At 48.7% G+C, this 25,300-nt stretch overlaps 2 protein-coding genes across 2 annotated transcripts; one reads left to right on the top strand and one right to left on the bottom strand.

Moving 5' to 3' along the window:
• The first annotated feature begins 466 nt into the window (after positions 1-466).
• Positions 467-1,699, top strand: LOC135559843 (uncharacterized). Its single transcript, XM_065000724.1, has one exon. It carries the CDS (start codon positions 467-469, stop codon positions 1,697-1,699), a length of 1,233 nt encoding a protein of 410 aa, XP_064856796.1.
• A 4,047-nt stretch (positions 1,700-5,746) lies between these two features.
• LOC135559842 (uncharacterized) lies at positions 5,747-7,612 on the bottom strand. Its single transcript, XM_065000723.1, has one exon. It carries the CDS (start codon positions 7,610-7,612, stop codon positions 5,747-5,749), a length of 1,866 nt encoding a protein of 621 aa, XP_064856795.1.
• Between the last annotated feature and the right edge of the window lie 17,688 nt (positions 7,613-25,300).

Here is a 25,300-nt window from a genome sequence, read left to right as displayed (position 1 = left end):
AGCATCCTGGAGTTGCCTCTTCACTGTTGACGCTGAGACTGGTGTTTTGCGGGTACTATTTAATGAAGCTACCCGTTGACGACTTGTGAGTCATCTGTTTCTCAAACTAGACACTCGAATGTACTTGTCCTCTTGCTCAGTTGTGCACCGGGGCCTCACACTAGTCTTTCTATTCTGGTTAGGGCCAGTTTGTGCTGTTCTGTGAATGGAGTAGTACACAGCCTTGCACGAGATCTTCAGTTTCTTGGCAATTTCCCACATGGAATAGCCTTAATTTCTCACTAGCAATAGCTCAAGTCAAGACAGGTGGAGAAGAGAGATAAATGTGGTTAAAAGAACCATTATTTTTGTCAGGATATTTTCTACTGTTTTTATTTGTCGGCTTTAGACATATGTATTTCACTTAGTTCATGATGGAATTTATAGGCCTACTGCTGCATTGGCCTATAGGTTATCTTTGAGTTCTATGGAAGTTAAAGGCCTACTTCTGCATTGGCCTGTAGGTTATCTCCACCCAGGACCCACCCAGGACACACCCAGGACAAACCCAGTCTCCACCCAGTCTGCACCCAAGACCCACCCAGTCTCCACCCAGTGTTCACCCAGTCTCCACCCAGGACCCACCCAGTCTCCACCCAGGACCCACCCTGTCTCCACCCAGGACCCATCCTTTCTCCACCCAGGACCCACCGAGTCGCCACCCAGTCTCCACCCAGTCTCTACCCAGTCTCCACCCAGGACCCACCCAGGACCCACCCAGGAGCCATCCAGTCTCCACCCAGTCTCTACCCAGTCTCCACCCAGGACCCACCCAGGAGCCATCCAGTCTCCACACAGTCTCCACCCAGGACCCCCCCAGGACCCATCCAGTCTCCACCCAGTCTCCACCCAGTCTCCACCCAGGACCCACCCAGCCTCCACCCAGGACCCACCCAGTCTCTACCCAGACTCTACCCAGGACCCACCCAGTCTCCACCCAGTCTCCCTCAGTTTCCACCCAGGACCCACCCAGTCTCCACCCAGTCTCCCTCAGTCTCCACCCAGTCTCCACCCAGGACCCATTGAGTCTCCACCCAGTCTTCACCCAAGAACCACCCAGTCTCCACCCAGTGTTCACCCAGTCTCCACCCAGGACCCACCCAGTCTCCACCCAGGACCCACCCAGTACCACGCAGGACCTACCCAGCCTCCACCCAGGACCCACCCAGTCTCCACCCAGTCTCCACCCAGGACCCACCGAGTCTCCACCCAGTCTTCACCCAGTTTCCTCCCAGGACCCACCCAGTCTCCAACCAGGACCCACCCAGTCCCACCCAGTACCTACCCAGCCTCCACCCAGGACCCACCCAGTCTCCACCCAGTCTCCCTCAGTCTCCACCCAGGACCCACCCAGTCTCCACCCAGGACCCACCCAGTCTCCACCCAGTCTCCACCCAGGACCCACCCAGGACCCACCCAGGACCCACCCAGTCGCTACACAGTCTCTACACAGTCTCTACCCAGGACCCACCCAGTCTCCACCCAGTCTCCACCCAGGACCCACCCAGGACCCACCCAGGACCCACCCAGGACCCACCTAGTCTCCACCCAGTCTCCACCCAGTCTCCACCCAGGACACACCCAGGACCCACCCAGGATCCACCCAGTCTCCACCCAGGACCCACCCACCACCTGTTATCCGCTGAGAAACACTTGGTAACAATGCAGCAATCCTGACTGCACTGTAGCTACATTTTATCAACACACTACCTCAAAACACAGGTCATAAATCATATCGCTCTGGTCTCTGATACAGTCTATAGTCTAAGAGACCAACAAACAGTAACCAAAGCATTAGTCCAAACACTCCTATATATTGATGCACTAGCCAAACACACAGCTAAATAATGAAGCATCAGCTAAATAGTCTCCTCATTGGCCAAAAGCCCATGGAGCAGTGACGTACCTGACTGCTGTCTGTGACAGAGCACAGACTGGCCTCCTATTCCCCTCTGTTTAGAGAGAGGCAGAGAGAAGCCAGACACCTGCACTAGAGGCAGCCTGGCTTCCATCACACACACCAGCCACAAACACAACTGGGTCACAGAGAAGCACAGCCCTGATAGACTGATAAACTCAGTGGCTGAACTGACCCAAGGCCTTGTTATGTTCTGTTCAGCTGTGCTTTGCTCTGGGCGCTAGTTAGCATAGCAAGTTCCCCTGGACACATACACAGCTGCTCATTTGTAGGGGCAATTAGGGGCTCTGACAGGTGTGTGTGTCTGTGTTTGTGTGTGTAGCTGTAATTAGGAGCTCTGACAAGTACATATTAGCAAAGTAACTGATCTGAAGCCTGTTTACCTACTCGTCAGGGTTCACTGCCCACAGATAGCTCTGCCTCACGCTAAGCTAACACACACACACACACACACATACACAGCTTTAAGCAACACGCTACGTTACGTTAGTGTAGCTCAGCTAACGTTTGCTGCTCAGCCTCGCTGCCTCAGTCACCCCAGCTGTTTCCTTCACCCTTACTCTGTGTGTGTGTTTGTGTGCATGCGTGTGCATGTGTGTGCATGTGTGTGTTCATGTATGAGTGAGTCTCCTATGGACAGGCAGATATTTCATAGCATATTACAGAGCGCTCTGCAGAATTGACAGTGTTTGTGTAAGTCTCTATATAAACACTGACTCATTACAGTCCACCGAAACCATCACCTTAGAAGCACTTGGAGTATAAGGGCTAAGAGAGAGATTCTAATCATTTATGCTCTATATTTCATTGTGTGTCCTTCACACCTAAAATGAACAACGATGCACCCCAGAGGCATTGTTGTATTCAGGTTATTTTCCAGTCAACCTGTGTCACCTATATCATGCTATAAAATTAATGATTGACTTATTGTATTTCTTATTGTTTAGCTTGTTTAAAACCAGATGAACATGTTACTTTTCCCCTCTCAATTTTCCATGGAGAATATCACAATCATTCATTTTTAAAACAGGCTCTCAGTCACACGTCAGAATTAGATGTTCATCCATGTTTCTCAAACGTCACAATTCGAAGTTGTTCCAAAGTCAAATTTCAAAGTGTTTTAAGGTTAAGTTGAGGAATTACCTCTGAATGGTTAAGGTAAGGCATTATCTCTGAATGGTTACGTTGATGCATTACCTCTGAATGGTTAAGGGTACGGCATTACCTTTGAATGGTTGAGGTAAGGCATTACCTCTGAATGGTTACGTTTGGGCATTACCTCTGACTGGTTGTGTTTGTACATTACCTCTGAGTGGTTACATCGGGGCATTACCTCTGAATGGTTAAGGTAAGGCATTACCTCTGAATGGTTAGGGTAAGGCAGTATCTCTGAATGGTTAAGTTGATGCATTACCTCTGAATGGTTAAGGGTAAGGCATTACCTCTGAATGTTTCAGGTAAAGCATTACCTCTGAATGGTTACGTTGAGGCTGACAAGCAGGAAAACAGCCGTCAGCTTCCAAAAACGCAACGTCACCACAAAATATTTCAGAAGTTGTCTATAAACGTTGCCAAAATATTTCAGAAGTTGCCTGTAAACGTTGCCAAAATATTTCAGAAGTTGTCTATAAACGTTGCCAAAATATTTCAGAAGTTGTCTATAAACGTTGCCAAAATATTTCAGAAGTTGCCTGTAAACGTTGCCAAAATATTTCAAAAGTTGCCTGTAAACGTTGCCAAAATATTTCAAAAGTTGCCTATAAACGTTGCCAAAATATTTCAAAATATTTTTAAGTCATTACCTCTGAATGGTTCAGGTAAGGCATAGAACAAAAATGTAAAATCTAGCGCTGGATTCAAAGATGCAACCTTTGGAACCAGAGGTAGATGCTTACGCACCATTACATCACCCACACACTGTTGCCCCTAGTGTCCAGTTTCCACGTCATATCCTGATAGACGTTGAATACGGACTTGTATCACAGGTGACCTGCCTGGTTTTCTATGTTGCTTTGACGTCCTTGAGATTTGATATGAGAAGCACAGTTGCTCAGCACCCGCTCACTATTTTCATCCTCAAAAGAAAAACAAGATTCATTTCTGGGATTGTTCCTGGCAGTGAATATCTTGAGCAGAGATAGAGTTCTCCATGGGCCTCCTGCCTGCCCTGTAGTGGCTCTTAAAATAGGCCAGGAGGAGTGAAGGCTCTGGCTGAGCAACCCACACAGAACAAGACATCACTGACTCTCATCCAGTCCAAAGTCAACCCTGAGCCCCTACACTGACACACTCATCATAGATATCAGTGGCATGGTCTGACACATGTAGGTACGCACGCATGCACATGTGCACGTAAGCATGGAGGTAGACATACTGTACACACAAGCTCACAGAAACACACCATTACCTTGGGTTACTGTACACACAAGCTCACAGAAACACACCATTACCTTGGGTTACTGTACACACAAGCTCACAGAAACACACCATTACCTTGGGTTACTGTACACACAAGCTCACAGAAACACACCATTACCTTGGGTTACTGTACACACAAGCTCACAGAAACACACCATTACCTTGGGTTACTGTACACCCACGCTCACAGAAACACACCATTACCTTGGGTTACTGTACACACAAGCTCACAGAAACACACCATTACCTTGGGTTACTGTACACACAAGCTCACAGAAGCACACCATTACCTTGGGTTACTGTACACACAAGCTCACAGAAACACACCATTACCTTGGGTTACTGTACACACAAGCTCACAGAAACACACCATTACCTTGGGTTACTGTACACACAAGCTCACAGAAACACACCATTGCCTTGGGCTACTGTACACCCACGCTCACAGAAACACACACCATTACCTTGGGTTACTGTACACACAAGCTCACAGAAACACACACCATTACCTTGGGTTACTGTACACACAAGCTCACAGAAACACACCATTACCTTGGGTTACTGTACACACAAGCTCACAGAAACACACCATTACCTTGGGTTACTGTACACACAAGCTCACAGAAACACACCATTGCCTTGGGCTACTGTACACCCACGCTCACAGAAACACACACCATTACCTTGGGTTACTGTACACACAAGCTCACAGAAACACACACCATTACCTTGGGTTACTGTACACCCACGCTCACAGAAACACACCATTACCTTGGGTTACTGTACACCCACGCTCACAGAAACACACCATTACCTTGGGTTACTGTACACACAAGCTCACAGAAACACACCATTACCTTGGGCTACTGTACACCCATGCTCACAGAAACATATCATTACCTTGGGTTACTGTACACACATGCTCACAGAAACACACCATTGCCTTGGGTTACTGCAAACACATGCTCACAGAAACACACCATTGCCTTGGGTTACTGTACACACAAGCTCACAGAAACACACCATTACCTTGGGCTACTGTACACCCACGCTCACAGAAACATATCATTACCTTGGGTTACTGTACACACATGCTCACAGAAACACACCATTGCCTTGGGTTACTGCACACACATGCTCACAGAAACACACCATTACCTTGGGTTACGGTACACACACGCTCCTCTGCCGGCGTTCAGCTGTGGCTCTGGGCCTGGCAAAGGTCTCTCTCTTGGAATGCGCAAGTGCACCCACGCGCACGTACATACACACACACACACACACACACACACACACACACACACACACATGATTTTTGTGTTCCCTATTTTTTTATTTTTTTTTAAATGGTGTGGGAGCGTTGCAGGGTTTTTAGAGTAAATTACCTCCTGGGCTGGTTGGGTGGGTATGGGGGCATGGGGGCATTGGGGGCATTGGGGGCATGGGGGCATGGGGGCATTGGGGGCATGGGGCATTGGGGCATTGGGGGCATTGGGGGCATGGGGGCATTGGGGGCATGGGGGCATTGGGGGCATTGGGGGCATGGGGGCATGGGGCATGGGGCATTGGGGGCATAAGAGCGTCTGCTAAATGACTTAAATGTAAATGTAATGGGGGCATTGGGGGCATGGGGGCATTGGGTGCATGGGGGCATTGGGGGCATGGGGGCATTGGGGGCATGGGGCATTGGGGGCATGGGGGCATTGGGGGCATGGGGCATTGGGGGGCATTGGGGGCATGGGGCATGGGGGCATGGGGCATGGGGCATGGGGGGGCATTGGGGGCATTGGGGGCATTGGGGGCATGGGGGCGTGCATGGGGGCATGGGGGCATGGGGGCATGGGGGCATGGGGGCATTGGGGCATTGGGGGCATGGGGGCATTGGGGGCATGGGGGCATTGGGGGCATTGGGGGCATGGGGGCATGGGGGCATTGGGGGCATTGGGGGCATTGGGGCATGGGGGCATTGGGGGCATTGGGGCATGGGGGCATTGGGGCATGGGGGCATTGGGGGCATTGGGGGCATTGGGGCATGGGGGCATTGGGGGCATGGGGCATGGGGGCATGGGGGCATGGGGGCATTGGGGGCATGGGGGCATTGGGGGCATTGGGGCATGGGGCATTGGGGCATGGGGGCATTGGGGCATTGGGGCATGGGGGCATTGGGGGCATGGGGGCATGGGGCATGGGGGCATGGGGCATGGGGGCATTGGGGGCATTGGGGCATGGGGGCATGGGGGCATTGGGGGCATTGGGGGCATGGGGGCATGGGGCATGGGGCATGGGGGCATTGGGGGCATTGGGGGCATTGGGGCATGGGGGCATTGGGGCATGGGGCATTGGGGGCATTGGGGGCATTGGGGCATGGGGGCATTGGGGGCATGGGGGCATGGGCATGGGGCATGGGGCATGGGGGCATGGGGCATGGGGCATGGGGGCATGGGGCATGGGGCATGGGGCATGGGGCATGGGGCATGGGGCATGGGGGCATGGGGCATGGGGCATGGGGGCATGGGGCATTGGGGCATGGGGGCATTGGGGGCATTGGGGGCATTGGGGCATGGGGGCATGGGGGCATGGGGCATGGGGGCATGGGGCATGGGGCATGGGGGCATGGGGCATGGGGCATGGGGCATGGGGCATGGGGGCATGGGGCATGGGGGCATGGGGCATGGGGCATGGGGCATGGGGCATGGGGGCATGGGGGCATGGGGGCATGGGGCATGGGGCATGGGGCATGGGGGCATGGGGCATGGGGGCATGGGGCATGGGGGCATGGGGCATGGGGCATGGGGGCATGGGGCATGGGGCATGGGGGCATGGGGCATGGGGGCATGGGGGCATGGGGGCATTGGGGCATGGGGGCATGGGGCATGGGGGCATGGGGCATGGGGGCATGGGGCATGGGGGCATGGGGCATGGGGGGGCATGGGGCATGGGGCATGGGGGCATGGGGGCATGGGGCATGGGGCATGGGGGCATGGGGCATGGGGGCATGGGGGCATGGGGGCATGGGGCATGGGGCATGGGGGCATGGGGCATGGGGGCATTGGGGCATGGGGGCATGGGGGCATTGGGGCATGGGGGCATGGGGGCATGGGGGCATTGGGGCATGGGGGCATGGGGGCATTGGGGCATGGGGGCATGGGGGCATGGGGGCATGGGGGCATGGGGGCATTGGGGGCATTGGGGCATGGGGGCATTGGGGCATGGGGGCATTGGGGCATGGCCACCCATGAGTGCGAGTCTTAAAGAAGGAGCCCTTTTTGCTCTGTAATGGAAGCTGCACATTCAGAGCTGATGAATTACAACAGAGAATCAGATCACACACACACATGCACACACACATGCACGCACACACACAGATATGGCTGACTAAGCAGGGAAATACTATGAAATAAGTCACATATTTTTCCTTAACCAACTTCCTTATTGCATTAAACCTTCACTCAGTGTGGGCAATTGAGGGTCGTGATTTTGCTGGTTTACATCTTAATATGCAGTGGGTTAATGGTACAGTGCCTTCAGAAAGACCAGGGGGCGAATCGCATCTCTGCATGTCTGGCAGACATATCAGTGTGGATGACGGATCACCACCTCAAGCTGAACCTCAGCAAGACGGAGCTGCTCTTCGTCCCGGGGAAGGACTGCCCGTTCCATGATCTCGCCATCACGGTTGACAACTCCATTGTGTCCTCCTCCCAGAGCGCTAAGAACCTTGGCGTGATCCTGGACAACACCCTGTCGTTCTCAACTAACATCAAGGCGGTGGCCCGTTCTTGTAGGTTCATGCTCTACAACATCCGCAGAGTACGACCCTGCCTCACACAGGAAGCGGCGCAGGTCCTAATCCAGGCACTTGTCATCTCCCGTCTGGATTACTGCAACTCGCTGTTGGCTGGGCTCCCTGCCTGTGCCATTAAACCCCTACAACTCATCCAGAACGCCGCAGCCCGTCTGGTGTTCAACCTTCCCAAGTTCTCTCACGTCACCCCGCTCCTCCGCTCTCTCCACTGGCTTCCAGTTGAAGCTCGCATCCGCTACAAGACCATGGTGCTTGCCTACGGAGCTGTGAGGGGAACGGCACCTCAGTACCTCCAGGCTCTGATCAGGCCCTACACCCAAACAAGGGCACTGCGTTCATCCACCTCTGGCCTGCTCGCCTCCCTACCACTGAGGAAGTACAGTTCCCGCTCAGCCCAGTCAAAACTGTTCGCTGCTCTGGCCCCCCAATGGTGGAACAAACTCCCTCACGACGCCAGGACAGCGGAGTCAATCACCACCTTCCGGAGACACCTGAAACCCCACCTCTTTAAGGAATACCTAGGATAGGATAAAGTAATCCTTCTCACCCCCCTTAAAAGATTTAGATGCACTATTGTAAAGTGGCTGTTCCACTGGATGTCTTAAGGTGAACGCACCAATTTGTAAGTCGCTCTGGATAAGAGCGTCTGCTAAATGACTTAAATGTAAATGTAAATGAAAGCATTTATACCCCTTGACATTTTCCACATTTTGTTGTGTTACAGCCTGAATTAAACATGTATTAAATAAATAAATAAAATATCACCCTTCTACACAAAACACCCCTAATGACAAAGTGAAAACATCTAGATATCTAGACAGGTGTCAGTAGTGTTCCCTATAGACAGGTATCAGTAGTGTTCCCTATAGACAGGTATCAGTAGTGTTCCCTATAGACAGGTATCAGTAGTGTTCCCTATAGACAGGTATCAGTAGTGTTCCCTATAGACAGGTATCAGTAGTGTTCCCTATAGACATCTTGACAGCTGTCAGTAGTGTTCCCTATAGACATCTTGACAGCTGTCAATAGTGTTCCCTATAGACATCTAGACAGGTGTCAGTAGTGTTCCCTATAGACATCTAGACGCATGTCAGTAGTGTTCCCTATAGACAGCTAGACAGGTGTCAGTAGTGTTCCCTATAGACAGCTAGACAGGTGTCAGTAGTGTTTTACATTACATTTACATTTACGTCATTTAGCAGACGCTCTTATCCAGAGCGACTTACAAATTGGTGCATTCACCTTATGACATCCAGTGGAACAGTATTGCATCTAAATCTTTTAAGGGGGAGGGGGGGTGAGAGGGATTACTTTATCCTATCCTAGGTATTCCTTAAAGAGGTGGGGTTTCAGGTGTCTCCGGAAGGTGGTGATTGACTCCGCTGTCCTGGCGTCGTGAGGGAGTTTGTTCCACCATTGGGGGGCCAGAGCAGCGAACAGTTTTGACTGGGCTGAGCGGGAACTGTACTTCCTCAGTGGTAGGGAGGCGAGCAGGCCAGAGGTGGATGAACGCAGTGCCCTTGTTTGGGTGTAGGGCCTGATCAGAGCCTGGAGGTACTGAGGTGCCGTTCCCCTCACAGCTCCGTAGGCAAGCACCATGGTCTTGTAGCGGATGCGAGCTTCAACTGGAAGCCAGTGGAGGGAGCGGAGGAGTGGGGTGACGTGAGAGAACTTGGGAAGGTTGAACACCAGACGGGCTGCGGCGTTCTGGATGAGTTGTAGGGTTTAATGGCACAGGCAGGGAGCCCAGCCAACAGCGAGTTGCAGTAATCCAGACGGGAGATGACAAGTGCCTGGATTAGGACCTGCGCCGCTTCCTGTGTGAGGCAGGGTCGTACTCTGCGGATGTTGTAGAGCATGAACCTACAGGAACGGGCCACCGCCTTGATGTTAGTTGAGAACGACAGGGTGTTGTCCAGGATCACGCCAAGGTTCTTAGCGCTCTGGGAGGAGGACACAATGGAGTTGTCAACCGTGATGGCGAGATCATGGAACGGGCAGTCCTTCCCGGGAGGAAGAGCAGCTCCGTCTTGCCGAGGTTCAGCTTGAGGTGGTGATCCGTCATCCACACGGATATGTCTGCCAGACATGCAGAGATGCGATTCGCCACCTGGTCATCAGAAGGGGGAAAGGAGAAGATTAATTGTGTGTCGTCTGCATAGCAATGATAGGAGAGACCATGTGAGGTTATGACAGAGCCAAGTGACTTGGTGTATAGCGAGAATAGGAGAGGGCCTAGAACAGAGCCCTGGGGACACCAGTGGTGAGAGCACGTGGTGTGGAGACGGATTCTCGCCACGCCACCTGGTAGGAGCGACCTGTCAGGTAGGACGCAATCCAAGCGTGGGCGCGCCGGAGATGCCCAACTCGGAGAGGGTGGAGAGGAGGATCTGATGGTTCACAGTATCGAAGGCAGCCGATAGGTCTAGAAGGATGAGAGCAGAGGAGAGAGAGTTAGCTTTAGCAGTGCGGAGCGCCTCCGTGATACAGAGAAGAGCAGTCTCAGTTGAATGACTAGTCTTGAAACCTGACTGATTTGGATCAAGAAGGTCATTCTGAGAGAGATAGCGGGAGAGCTGGCCAAGGACGGCACGTTCAAGAGTTTTGGAGAGAAAAGAAAGAAGGGATACTGGTCTGTAGTTGTTGACATCGGAGGGATCGAGTGTAGGTTTTTTCAGAAGGGGTGCAACTCTCGCTCTCTTGAAGACGGAGGGGACGTAGCCAGCGGTCAGGGATGAGTTGATGAGCGAGGTGAGGTAAGGGAGAAGGTCTCCGGAAATGGTCTGGAGAAGAGAGGAGGGGATAGGGTCAAGCGGGCAGGTTGTTGGGCGGCCGGCCGTCACAAGACGCAAGATTTCATCTGGAGAGAGAGGGAGAAAGAGGTCAGAGCACAGGGTAGGGCAGTGTGAGCAGAACCAGCGGTGTCGTTTGACTTAGCAAACGAGGATCGGATGTCGTCGACCTTCTTTTCAAAATGGTTGACGAAGTCATCTGCAGAGAGGGAGGAGGGGGGGAGGGGGAGGAGGATTCAGGAGGGAGGAGAAGGTTGCATAGAGCTTCCTAGGGTTAGAGGCAGATGCTTGGAATTTAGAGTGGTAGAAAGTGGCTTTAGCAGCAGAGAGAGAAGAGGAAAATGTAGAGAGGAGGGAGTGAAAAGATGTCAGGTCCGCAGGGAGGCGAGTTTTCCTCCATTTCCGCTCGGCTGCCCGGAGCCCTGTTCTGTGAGCTCGCAATGAGTCGTCGAGCCACGGAGCGGGAGGGGAGGACCGAGCCGGCCTGGAGGATAGGGGACATAGAGAGTCAAAGGATGCAGAAAGGGAGGAGAGGAGGGTTGAGGAGGCAGAATCAGGAGATAGGTTGGAGAAGGTTTGAGCAGAGGGAAGAGATGATAGGATGGAAGAGGAGAGAGTAGCGGGGAGAGAGAGCGAAGGTTGGGACGGCGCGATACCATCCGAGTAGGGGCAGTGTGGGAAGTGTTGGATGAGAGCGAGAGGGAAAAGGATACAAGGTAGTGGTCGGAGACTTGGAGGGGAGTTGCAACGAGGTTAGTGGAAGAACAGCATCTAGTAAAGATGAGGTCGAGCGTATTTCCTGCCTTGTGAGTAGGGGGAAGGTGAGAGGGTGAGGTCAAAAGAGGAGAGGAGTGGAAAGAAGGAGGCAGAGAGGAATGAGTCAAAGGTAGGCGTGGGGAGGTTAAAGTCGCCCAGAACTGTGAGAGGTGAGCCGTCCTCAGGAAAGGAGCTTATCAAGGCATCAAGCTCATTGATGAACTCTCCGAGGGAACCTGGAGGGCGATAAATGATAAGGATGTTAAGCTTGAAAGGGCTGGTAACTGTGACAGCATGGAATTCAAAGGAGGCGATAGACAGATGGGTAAGGGGAGAAAGAGAGAATGACCACTTGGGAGAGATGAGGATCCCGGTGCCACCACCCCGCTGACCAGAAGCTCTCAGGGTGTGCGAGAACACGTGGGCAGACGAAGAGAGAGCAGTAGGAGTAGCAGTGTTGTCTGTGGTGATCCATGTTTCCGTCAGTGCCAAGAAGTCGAGGGACTGGAGGGAGACATAGGCTGAGATGAACTCTGCCTTGTTGGCCGCAGATCGGCAGTTCCAGAGGCTACCGGAGACCTGGAACTCCACGTGGGTCGTGCGCGCTGGGACCACCAGATTAGGGTGGCCGCGGCCACGCGGTGTGGAGCGTTTGTATGGTCTGTGCAGAGAGGAGAGAACAGGGATAGACAGACACATAGTTGACAGGCTACACAAGAGGCTACGCTAATGCAAAGGAGATTGGAATGACAAGTGGACTACACGTCTCGAGTGTTCAGGAAGTTAAGCTTACGTAGCAAGAATCTTATTGACTAAAATGATTAAAATGATACAGTACTGCTGAAGTAGGCTAGCTGGCAGAGGCTGCGTTGTTGACTATGTAGGCTAGCTGGCATTGGCTGCGTTGTTGACACTACACTAATCAAGTCGTTCCGTTGAGTGTAATAGTTTCTACTGTGCTGCTATTCGGGGCTAGCTGGCTAGCTAGCAGTGTTGATTACGTTACGTTGCGTTAAAAGAACGACAATAGCTGGCTAGCTAACCTAGGAAATCGCTCTAGACTACACAATTATCTTTGATACAAAGACGGCTATGTAGCTAGCTATGTAGCTAGCTACGATCAAACAAATCAAGCCGTTGTACTGTAATGAAATGAAATGAAAAATGTGATACTACCTGTGGAGCGAAGCGAAATGCGACCGGATTGTTGAGTGCAGAAGTTCTGTTCGGTAGACGTTGGCTAGCTGTTGGCTAGCTAGCAGAGTCTCCTATGTTAAGGACGACATAAAACTACACACTCTAAACTACACAATTATCTTGGATACGAAGACAGCAAAGACAACTATGTAGCTAGCTAACACTACACTAATCAAGTCGTTCAGTTGAGTGTAATAGTTGTGCTGCTAATCGGTAGACGGTGGACTAGCTAACGGTGGACGTTAGCTAGCTGGCTAGCTGCAGGGCAGTGTAGACTGCGTTAGGACGACGAAATACGATAATTACGCAATTATCTATGGTACAAAGACGGCTATGTAGCTAGCTAAGAAGAAATTGCTAAGATTAGACAAATCAAACCGTTGTACTATAATGAAATGTAATGAAATGTAATACTACCTGCGGACCGAGTGCAGATGCGACCGCTCGCTCCAACCCAGGTGTCAGTGTTCCCTATAGACAGCTAGACAGGTGTCAGTAGTGTTCCCTATAGACAGCTAGACAGCTAGACAGGTGTCAGTAGTGTTCTCTATAGACAGGTGTCAGTAGTGTTACCTATAGACATCAATACAGGTGTCAGTAGTGTTCCCTATAGACATCTAGACAGGTGTCAGTAGTGTTCCCTATAGACATCTAGACGCATGTCAGTAGTGTTCCCTATAGACAGGTATCAGTAGTGTTCCCTATAGACAGGTGTCAGTAGTGTTCCCTATAGACATCTAGACAGGTGTCAGTGGTGTTCCCTATAGAAATCTAGACAGGTGTCAGTAGTGTTCCCTATAGACATCTAGACAGATGTCAGTAGTGTTCCCTATACACATCTAGACATGTGTCAGTAGTGTTCCCTATAGACAGGTGTCAGTAGTGTTCCCTATAGACATCTAGACAGATGTCAGTAGTGTTCCCTATACACATCTAGACATGTGTCAGTAGTGTACCCTATATACAGGTGTCAGTAGTGTTCCCTTTAGACATCTTGACAGCTGTCAGTAGTGTTCCCTATAGACAGCTAGACAGGTGTCAGTAGTGTTCCCTATAGACAGGTATCCGTAGTGCTCCCTATAGACATCTTGACAGCTGTCAGTAGTGTTCCCTATAGACATCTAGACAGGTGTCAGTAGTGTTCCCAATAAACATGTGTCAGTAGTGTTCCCTATAGACATCTAGACAGGTGTCAGTAGTGCTCCCTATAGACATCTAGACAGGTGTCAGTAGTGTTCCCTATAGACATCTAGACAGGTGTCAGTAGTGTTCCCTATAGACAGGTGTCAGTAGTGTTCCCTATAGACAGGTGTCAGTAGTGTTCCCTATAGACATCTAGACAGGTGTCAGTAGTGTTCCCTATAGACATCTAGACAGGTGTCAGTAGTGTTCCCTATAGACAGGTGTCAGTAGTGTTCCCTATAGACATCTAGACAGGTGTCAGTAGTGTTCCCTATAGACATCTAGACAGGTGTCAGTAGTGCTCCCTATAGACATCTAGACAGGTGTCAGTAGTGTTCCCTATACACATCTAGACACGTGTCAGTAGTGTTCCCTATAGACATCTAGACAGGTGTCAGTAGTGTTCCCTATAGACATCTAGACAGGTGTCAGTAGTGTTCCCTATAGACATCTAGACAGGTGTCAGTAGTGTTCCCTATAGACATCTTGACAGCTGTCAGTAGTGGTCCCTATAGACATCTAGACGCATGTCAGTAGTGTTCCCTATAGACATCTTGACAGCTGTCAATAGTGTTCCCTATAGACAGCTAGACAGGTGTCAGTAGTGTTCCCTATAGACAGCTAGACAGGAGTCAGTAGTGTTCCCTATAGACAGCTAGACAGGTGTCAGTAGTGTTCTCTATAGACAGGTGTCAGTAGTCTTACCTATAGACATCAATACAGGTGTCAGTAGTGTTCCCTATAGACATCTAGACAGGTGTCAGTAGTGTTCCCTATAGACATCTAGACGCGTGTCAGTAGTGTTCCCTATAGACAGGTGTCAGTAGTGTTCCCTATAGACAGGTGTCAGTAGTGTTCCCTATAGACATCTAGACAGGTGTCAGTAGTGTTCCCTATAGACATCTAGACAGGTGTCAGTAGTGTTCCCTATAGACATATAGACAGATGTCAGTAGTGTTCCCTATACACATCTAGACATGTGTCAGTAGTGTTCCCTATAGACAGGTGTCAGTAGTGTTCCCTATAGACACCTAGACAGGTGTCAGTAGTGTTCCCTATAGACATCTAGACAGATGTCAGTAGTGTTCCCTATACACATCTAGACATGTGTCAGTAGTGTACCCTATATACAGGTGTCAGTAGTGTTCCCTATAGACATCTTGACAGCTGTCAATAGTGTTCCCTATAGACAGCTAGACAGGTGTCAGTAGTGTTCCCTATAGACAGGTATCCGTAGTGCTCCCTATAGACATCTTGACAGCTGTCAGTAGTGTTCCCTATAGACATCTAGACAGGTGTCAGTAGTGTTCCCTATAAACACGTGTCAGTAGTGTTCCCTATAGACATCTAGACAGGTGTCAGTAGTGTTCCCTATAGACAGGTGTCAGTAGTGTTCCCTATAGACATCTAGACAGGTGTCAGTAGTGTTCCCTATAGACATCTAGACAGGTGTCAGTAGTGTTCCCTATAGACAGGTGTCAGTAGTGTTCCCTATAGACAGGTGTCAGTAGTGTTCCCTATAGACATCTAGACAGGTGTCAGTAGTGTTCCCTATAGACAGGTGTCAGTAGTGTTCACTATAGACATCTAGACAGGTGTCATTAGTGTTCCCTATAGACATCTAGACAGGTGTCAGTAGTGCTCCCTATAGACATCTAGACAGGTGTCAGTAGTGTTCCCTATAGACATCTAGACAGGTGTCAGTAGTGCTCCCTATAGACATCTAGACAGGTGTCAGTAGTGTTCCCTATAGACAGGTGTCAGTAGTGTTCCCTATAGACATCTAGACAGGTGTCAGTAGTGTTCCCTATAGACATCTAGACAGCTGTCAGTGGTGTTCCCTATAGACATCTAGACAGGTGTCAGTAGTGTTCCCTATAGACAGGTGTCAGTAGTGTTCCCTATACACATCTAGACAGGTGTCAGTAGTGTTCCCTATAGACAGGTGTCAGTAGTGTTCCCCATCATTTCCAAGATGGCATAGCAGTTCAGACGTCTTTTGTCCTCGTCTTGTCGTGTCGTGTATATATATATATTTACAACTTTTTTTTCACATACATTTTATTTTTATTTTCCATCAACTCATCTTCAATACACTCTCCTGCAACCTGCCTCACCAATTGATATGTATAAATACGTATTATTTACCTCAAATCTGCAATCAAATCTGCAATCCTCCAAGAAGCTAGCCAGAAGCTAGTTAGCTTCTTTACTGGCAACTCGTTCGTATTCAGCTAACCACGGTTTGTGGTCATTAGCTATCCTTTAACTCGAAAATCTATCGCCAGTTTTGTACGGCGCAGCGCGGCTCGGAACGGAACATACCGGACCGATTTTTTTCTCTCCATGTCCCTGGATTTCAACTGCTCTCTGGACATTCACCCCGGATCTCACAGCTAGCTGGCTGCTATCCGTGTGTCTATCTGCTTTCGTCGATTCCGGAGCAAACATCAATTACTCCGGAGCTAGCGAGCTCCGTCAACCACTCCTGAGCTCCGTCAATCACTCCTGGGCTGCAGTCACCTATCCGGACCCGTTTTACTGCCTACACGGAGCCCCTCCGGGCCCTCACAACTGGACTGCCGACGTTATCTACCCGAAGGAGATCCGGCTGGCTCCTCCGTCGCGACGTTACCTGAATGCCCATCTGCGGCCTGCTAACCGTTAGCTGTCTTACCGGATGCTCTCAGAATAGACAATCGGACAATTTATTTATTTTTATTATTAACATGTTTCTTCTTGGGCCTCTATAACTATATCTATTGTTTTTATTTTTTTGTTGTTGTGTGATTTGGACTAATCCCCTCTACAACACGGAACTCCACTAATCTACTGACGGAACGCAAGAGGTGGCTAACAACAGACCGATGTCCTGGCTAGCTGTCTAAATCGCCGTGACCCCCAAACCAACCTCTCCACTCCCTGGACCCTTTTGATCACTCGACTAAGGATGCCTCTCCTTAATGTCAATATGTCTTGTCCATTGCTGTTCTGGTTAGTGTTTATTGGCTTATTTCACTGTAGAGCCTCTAGTCCTGCTCACTATACCTTATCCAACTTATTATTTCCACCACCCACACATGCAATGACATCTCCTGGTTTCAATGATGTTTCTAGAGACAATATCTCTCTCTTCATCACTCAATACCTAGGTTTACCTCCACTGTACTCACATCCTACCATACCTTTGTCTGTACATTATACCTTGATGCTATTTTATCGCCCCCAGAAACCTCCTTTTACTCTCTGTTCCAGACGTTCTAGACGACCAATTCTTATTGCTTTTAGCCGTACCCTTATTCTTCTCCTCCTATGTTCCTCTGGCGATGTAGAGGTGAATCCAGGCCCTGCAGTGCCTAGCTCCACTCCTATTCCCCAGGCGCTCTCTTTTGATGACTTCTGTAACCGTAATAGCCTTGGTTTCATGCATGTTAACATTAGAAGCCTCCTCCCTAAGTTTGTTCTTTTCACTGCTTTAGCACACTCTGCCAACCCGGATGTTCTAGCTGTGTCTGAATCCTGGCTTAGGAAGACCACCAAAAATTCAGAAATTTTAATTCCAAACTACAACATTTTCAGACAAGATAGAACTGCTAAAGGGGGCGGTGTTGCAATCTACTGCAAAGATAGCCTGCAGAGTTCTGTCCTACTATCCAGGTCTGTACCCAAACAATTTGAACTTCTACTTTTAAAAATCCACCTCTCTAAAAACAAGTCTCTCACCGTTGCCGCCTGCTATAGACCACCCTCTGCTCCCAGCTGTGCTCTGGACACCATATGTGAACTGATTGCCCCCATCTATCTTCAGAGCTCGTGCTGCTAGGCGACCTAAACTGGAACATGCTTAACACCCCAGCCATCCTACAATCTAAACTTGATGCCCTCAATCTCACACAAATTATCAATGAACCTACCAGGTACCCCCCAAAGCCTTAAACACGGGCACCCTCATAGATATCATCCTAACCAACTTCCCCTCTAAATACACCTCTGCTGTCTTCAACCAAGATCTCAGCGATCACTGCCTCATTGCCTGCATCCGTAATGGGTCAGCGGTCAAACGACCTCCACTCATCACTGTAAAACGCTCCCTGAAACACTTCAGCGAGCAGGCCTTTCTAATCGACCTGGCCGGGTGTCCTGGAAGGATATTGATCTCATCCCGTCAGTAGAGGATGCCTGGATATTTTTTAAAAATGCCTTCCTAACAATGTTAAATAAACATGCCCCATTCAAGAAAATTAGAACCAGGAACAGATATAGCCCTTGGTTCTCCCCAGACCTGACTGCCCTTAACCAACACAAAAACATCCTATGGCGTTCTGCATTAGCATCGAACAGCCCCCGTGATATGCAGCTGTTCAGGGAAGCTAGAAACCGTTATACACAGGCAGTTAGAAAAGCCAAGGCTAGCTTTTTCAAGCAGAAATTTGCTTCCTGCAACACTAACTCTAAAAAGTTCTGGGACACTGTAAAGTCCATGGAGAATAAGAACACCTCCTCCCAGCTGCCCACTGCACTGAAGATAGGAAACACTGTCACCACTGATAAATCCACCATAATTGAGAATTTCAATAAGCATTTTTCTACGGCTGGCCATGCTTTCCACCTGGCAACTCCTACCCCGGTCAACAGCACTGCACCCCCAACAGCAACTCGCCCAAGCCTTCCCCATTTCTCCTTCTCCCAAATCCATTCAGCTGAAGTTCTGAAAGAGCTGAAAAATCTGGACCCCTACAAATCAGCCGGGCTAGACAATCTGGACCCTTTCTTTCTAAAATTATCTGCCGAAATTGTTGCCACCCCTATTACTAGCCTGTTCAACCTCTCTTTCTTGTCATCTGAGATTCCCAAAGATTGGAAAGCAGCTGCGGTCATCCCCTCTTCAAAGGGGGGACACTCTTGACCCAAACTGCTACAGACCTATATCTATCCTACCATGCCTTTCTAAGGTCTTCGAAAGCCAAGTCAACAAACAGATTACCGACCATTTCGAATCTCACCATACCTTCTCTGCTATGCAATCTGGTTTCAGAGCTGGTCATGGGTGCACCTCAGCCACGCTCAAGGTCCTAAACGATATCTTAACCGCCATCGATAAGAAACATTACTGTGCAGCCGTATTCATTGATCTGGCCAAGGCTTTCGACTCTGTCAACCACCACATCCTTATCGGCAGACTCGACAGCCTTGGTTTCTCAAATGATTGCCTCGCCTGGTTCACCAACTACTTCTCTGATAGAGTTCAGTGTGTCAAATCGGAGGGTCTGCTGTCCGGACCTCTGGCAGTCTCTATGGGGGTGCCACAGGGTTCAATTCTTGGACCGACTCTCTTCTCTGTATACATCAATGATGTTGCTCTTGCTGCTGGTGAGTCTCTGATCCACCTCTACGCAGACGACACCATTCTGTATACTTCCGGCCCTTCTTTGGACACTGTGTTAACAACCCTCCAGGCAAGCTTCAATGCCATACAACTCTCCTTCCGTGGCCTCCAATTGCTCTTAAATACAAGTAAAACTAAATGCATGCTCTTCAACCGATCGCTACCTGCACCTACCCGCCTGTCCAACATCACTACTCTGGACGGCTCTGACTTAGAATACGTGGACAACTACAAATACTTAGGTGTCTGGTTAGACTGTAAACTCTCCTTCCAGACCCATATCAAACATCTCCAATCCAAAGTTAAATCTAGAATTGGCTTCCTATTTCGCAACAAAGCATCCTTCACTCATGCTGCCAAACATACCCTTGTAAAATTGACCATCCTACCAATCCTCGACTTTGGCGATGTCATTTACAAAATAGCCTCCAATACCCTACTCAACAAATTGGATGCAGTCTATCACAGTGCTATCCGTTTTGTCACCAAAGCCCCATATACTACCCACCATTGCGACCTGTACGCTCTCGTTGGCTGGCCCTCGCTTCATACTCGTCGCCAAACCCACTGGCTCCATGTCATCTACAAGACCCTGCTAGGTAAAGTCCCCCTTATCTCAGCTCGCTGGTCACCATAGCATCTCCCACCTGTAGCACACGCTCCAGCAGGTATATCTCTAGTCACCCCCAAAACCAATTCTTTCTTTGGCCGCCTCTCCTTCCAGTTCTCTGCTGCCAATGACTGGAACGAACTACAAAAATCTCTTAAATTGGAAACACTTATCTCCCTCACTAGCTTTAAACACCAACTGTCAGAGCATCTTACAGATTACTGCACCTGTACATAGCCCACCTATAATTTAGCCCAAACAACTACCTCTTTCCTAACTGTATTTAATTTATTTATTTATTTTGCTCCTTTGCACCCCATTATTTTTATTTCTACTTTGCACATTCTTCCATTGCAATACTACCATTCCAGTGTTTTACTTGCTATATTGTATTTACTTTGCCACCATGGCCTTTTTTGCCTTTACCTCCCTTCTCACCTAATTTGCTCACATTGTATATAGACTTGTTTTTTTTTACTGTATTATTGACTGTATGTTTGTTTTACTCCATGTGTAACTCTGTGTCGTTGTATGTGTCGAACTGCTTTGCTTTATCTTGGCCAGGTCGCAATTGTAAATGAGAACTTGTTCTCAACTTGCTTACCTGGTTAAATAAAGGTGAAATAAAAAAATAAATAAAAATACACATCTAGACAGGTGTCAGTAGTGGTCCCTATAGACATCTAGACAGGTGTCAGTAGTGTTCCCTATAGACAGGTGTCAGTAGTGTTCCATATAGACATCTAGACAGGTGTCAGTAGTGTTCCCTATAGACAGCTAGACAGGTGTCAGTAGTGTTCCCTATAGACAGCTAGACAGGTGTCAGTAGTGTTCCATATAGACATCTAGACAGGTGTCAGTAGTGTTCCCTATAGACATCTAGACAGGTGTCAGTAGTGTTCCCTATAGACAGGTGTCAGTGGTGTTCCATATAGACATCTAGACAGGTGTCAGTAGTGTTCCCTATAGACATCTAGACAGGTGTCAGTAGTGTTCCCTATAGACAGGTGTCAGTGGTGTTCCATATAGACATCTAGACAGGTGTCAGTAGTGGTCCATATAGACATCTAGACAGGTGTCAGTAGTGTTCCTTATAGACATCTAGACAGGTGTCAGTAGTGTTCCCTATAGACAGGTGTCAGTAGTGTTCCCTATAGACAGGTGTCAGTAGTGTTCCCTATAGACAGGTGTCAGTAGTGTTCCCTATAGACAGGTGTCAGTAGTGGTCCATATAGACATCTAGACAGGTGTCAGTAGTGTTCCCTATAGACATCTAGACAGGTGTCAGTAGTGTTCCCTATAGACAGGTGTCAGTAGTGTTCCCTATACACATCTAGACACGTGTCAGTAGTGTTCCCTATAGACATCTAGACAGGTGTCAGTAGTGTTCCCTATAGACAGGTGTCAGTAGTGTTCCCTATAGACATCTAGACAGGTGTCAGTAGTGTTCCCTATAAACATGTGTCAGTAGTGTTCCCTACAGACATCTAGTCAGGTGTCAGTAGTGTTCCCTATAGACATCTAGACAGGTGTCAGTAGTGTTCCCTATAGACATGTGTCAGTAGTGTTCCCTATAGACATCTAGACAGGTGTCAGTAGTGTTCCCTATAGACAGGTGTCAGTGGTGTTCCATATAGACATCTAGACAGGTGTCAGTAGTGGTCCATATAGACATCTAGACAGGTGTCAGTAGTGTTCCTTATAGACATCTAGACAGGTGTCAGTAGTGTTCCCTATAGACAGGTGTCAGTAGTGTTCCCTATAGACAGGTGTCAGTAGTGTTCCCTATAGACATCTAGTCAGGTGTCAGTAGTGTTCCCTAGACATCTAGACAGGTGTCAGTAGTGGTCCCTATAGACATCTAGACAGGTGTCAGTAGTGTTCCCTATAGACATCTAGACAGGTGTCAGTAGTGTTCCCTATAGACAGGTGTCAGTAGTGTTCCCTATACATCTAGACAGGTGTCAGTCTAGACACGACAGGTGTCAGTAGTGTTCCCTATAGACATCTAGACAGGTGTCAGTAGTGTTCCCTATAGACATCTAGGTGTCAGTAGTGTTCCCTATAGACATCTAGACAGGTGTCAGTAGTGTTCCCTATAAACATCTAGACAGGTGTCAGTAGTGTTCCCTACAGACATCTAGTCAGGTGTCAGTAGTGTTCCCTATAGACATCTAGACAGGTGTCAGTAGTGTTCCCCTATAGACATCTAGACAGGTGTCAGTAGTGTTCCCTATAGACATCTAGACAGGTGTCAGTAGTGTTCCCTATAGACATCTAGACAGGTGTCAGTAGTGTTCCCTATAGATATCTAGACAGGTGTCAGTAGTGTTCCCTATAGACATCTAGACAGGTGTCAGTAGTGGTCCCTATAGACATCTAGACAGGTGTCAGTAGTGGTCCCTATAGACATCTAGACAGGTGTCAGTAGTGTTCCCTATAGACATCTAGACAGGTGTCAGTAGTGTTCCCTATAAACATGTGTCAGTAGTGTTCCCTACAGACATCTAGTCAGGTGTCAGTAGTGTTCCCTATAGACAGGTGTCAGTAGTGTTCCCTATAGACATCTAGACAGGTGTCAGTAGTGTTCCCTATAGATATCTAGACAGGTGTCAGTAGTGTTCCCTATAGACATCTAGACAGGTGTCAGTAGTGGTCCCTATAGACATCTAGACAGGTGTCAGTAGTGGTCCCTATAGACATCTAGACAGGTGTCAGTAGTGTTCCCTATAGACATCTAGACAGGTGTCAGTAGTGTTCCCTATAGACATCTAGACATGTGTCAGTAGTGTTCCCTATAGACATCTAGACAGGTGTCAGTAGTGTTCCCTATAGACATCTAGACAGGTGTCAGTAGTGGTCCCTATAGACATCTAGACAGGTGTCAGTAGTGCTCCCTATAGACATCTAGACAGGTGTCAGTAGTGTTCCCTATAGACAGGTGTCAGTAGTGTTCCCTATAGACATCTAGACAGGTGTCAGTAGTGTTCCCTATAGACATCTAGACAGCTGTCAGTGGTGTTCCCTATAGACATCTAGACAGGTGTCAGTAGTGTTCCCTATAGACAGGTGTCAGTAGTGTTCCCTATACACATCTAGACAGGTGTCAGTAGTGTTCCCTATAGACAGGTGTCAGTAGTGTTCCCCTATACACATCTAGACAGGTGTCAGTAGTGGTCCCTATAGACATCTAGACAGGTGTCAGTAGTGTTCCCTATAGACAGGTGTCAGTAGTGTTCCATATAGACATCTAGACAGGTGTCAGTAGTGTTCCCTATAGACAGCTAGACAGGTGTCAGTAGTGTTCCCTACATCTAGACAGGTGTCAGTAGTGTTCCCTATAGACAGCTAGACAGGTGTCAGTAGTGTTCCATATAGACATCTAGACAGGTGTCAGTAGTGTTCCCTATAGACATCTAGACAGGTGTCAGTAGTGTTCCCTATAGACAGGTGTCAGTGGTGTTCCCTATAGACATCTAGACAGGTGTCAGTAGTGTTCCCTATAGACATCTAGACAGGTGTCAGTAGTGTTCCCTATAGACAGGTGTCAGTAGTGTTCCCTATAGACAGGTGTCAGTAGTGGTCCATATAGACATCTAGACAGGTGTCAGTAGTGTTCCCTATAGACATCTAGACAGGTGTCAGTAGTGTTCCCTATAGACATGGTGTCAGTAGTGTTCCCTATCTAGACAGGTGTCAGTAGTGTTCCCTAGACATCTAGACAGGTGTCAGTAGTGTTCCCTATAGACATCTAGACAGTGTCAGTAGTGTTCCCTATAGACATCTAGACAGGTGTCAGTAGTGTTCCCTATAGACTAGACAGTGTCAGTAGTGTTCCCTATAGACATCTAGACAGGTGTCAGTAGTGGTCCCTATAGACATCTAGACAGGTGTCAGTAGTGGTCCCTATAGACATCTAGACAGGTGTCAGTAGTGTTCCCTATAGACATCTAGACAGGTGTCAGTAGTGTTCCCTATAGACATCTAGACATGTGTCAGTAGTGTTCCCTATAGACATCTAGACAGGTGTCAGTAGTGTTCCCTATAGACATCTAGACAGGTGTCAGTAGTGGTCCCTATAGACATCTAGACAGGTGTCAGTAGTGCTCCCTATAGACATCTAGACAGGTGTCAGTAGTGTTCCCTATAGACAGGTGTCAGTAGTGTTCCCTATAGACATCTAGACAGGTGTCAGTAGTGTTCCCTATAGACATCTAGACAGCTGTCAGTGGTGTTCCCTATAGACATCTAGACAGGTGTCAGTAGTGTTCCCTATAGACAGGTGTCAGTAGTGTTCCCTATACACATCTAGACAGGTGTCAGTAGTGTTCCCTATAGACAGGTGTCAGTAGTGTTCCCTATACACATCTAGACAGGTGTCAGTAGTGGTCCCTATAGACATCTAGACAGGTGTCAGTAGTGTTCCCTATAGACAGGTGTCAGTAGTGTTCCATATAGACATCTAGACAGGTGTCAGTAGTGTTCCCTATAGACAGCTAGACAGGTGTCAGTAGTGTTCCCTATAGACAGCTAGACAGGTGTCAGTAGTGTTCCATATAGACATCTAGACAGGTGTCAGTAGTGTTCCCTATAGACATCTAGACAGGTGTCAGTAGTGTTCCCTATAGACAGGTGTCAGTGGTGTTCCATATAGACATCTAGACAGGTGTCAGTAGTGTTCCCTATAGACATCTAGACAGGTGTCAGTAGTGTTCCCTATAGACAGGTGTCAGTGGTGTTCCATATAGACATCTAGACAGGTGTCAGTAGTGGTCCATATAGACATCTAGACAGGTGTCAGTAGTGTTCCTTATAGACATCTAGACAGGTGTCAGTAGTGTTCCCTATAGACAGGTGTCAGTAGTGTTCCCTATAGACAGGTGTCAGTAGTGTTCCCTATAGACAGGTGTCAGTAGTGGTCCATATAGACATCTAGACAGGTGTCAGTAGTGTTCCCTATAGACATCTAGACAGGTGTCAGTAGTGTTCCCTATAGACAGGTGTCAGTAGTGTTCCCTATACACATCTAGACACGTGTCAGTAGTGTTCCCTATAGACATCTAGACAGGTCTCAGTAGTGTTCCCTATAGACAGGTGTCAGTAGTGTTCCCTATAGACATCTAGACAGGTGTCAGTAGTGTTCCCTATAAACATGTGTCAGTAGTGTTCCCTACAGACATCTAGTCAGGTGTCAGTA

The sequence above is a fragment of the Oncorhynchus nerka genome, linkage group LG15, assembly GCF_034236695.1.
Source record: "Oncorhynchus nerka isolate Pitt River linkage group LG15, Oner_Uvic_2.0, whole genome shotgun sequence".
Lineage (NCBI taxonomy): Eukaryota > Metazoa > Chordata > Actinopteri > Salmoniformes > Salmonidae > Oncorhynchus > Oncorhynchus nerka.
The sequence above is the reverse complement of the archived record's forward strand: the minus strand, read 5'-3'. Positions and strand labels throughout refer to the sequence as shown.

What these genes read in the sequence shown, in the direction of transcription:
- LOC135559842 (XM_065000723.1), bottom strand. Translation starts at nt 7,612, where the DNA reads ATGGGTGGCCATGCCCCAATGCCCCCATGCCCCAATGCCCCCATGCCC.
- LOC135559843 (XM_065000724.1), top strand. Translation starts at nt 467, where the DNA reads ATGGAAGTTAAAGGCCTACTTCTGCATTGGCCTGTAGGTTATCTCCAC.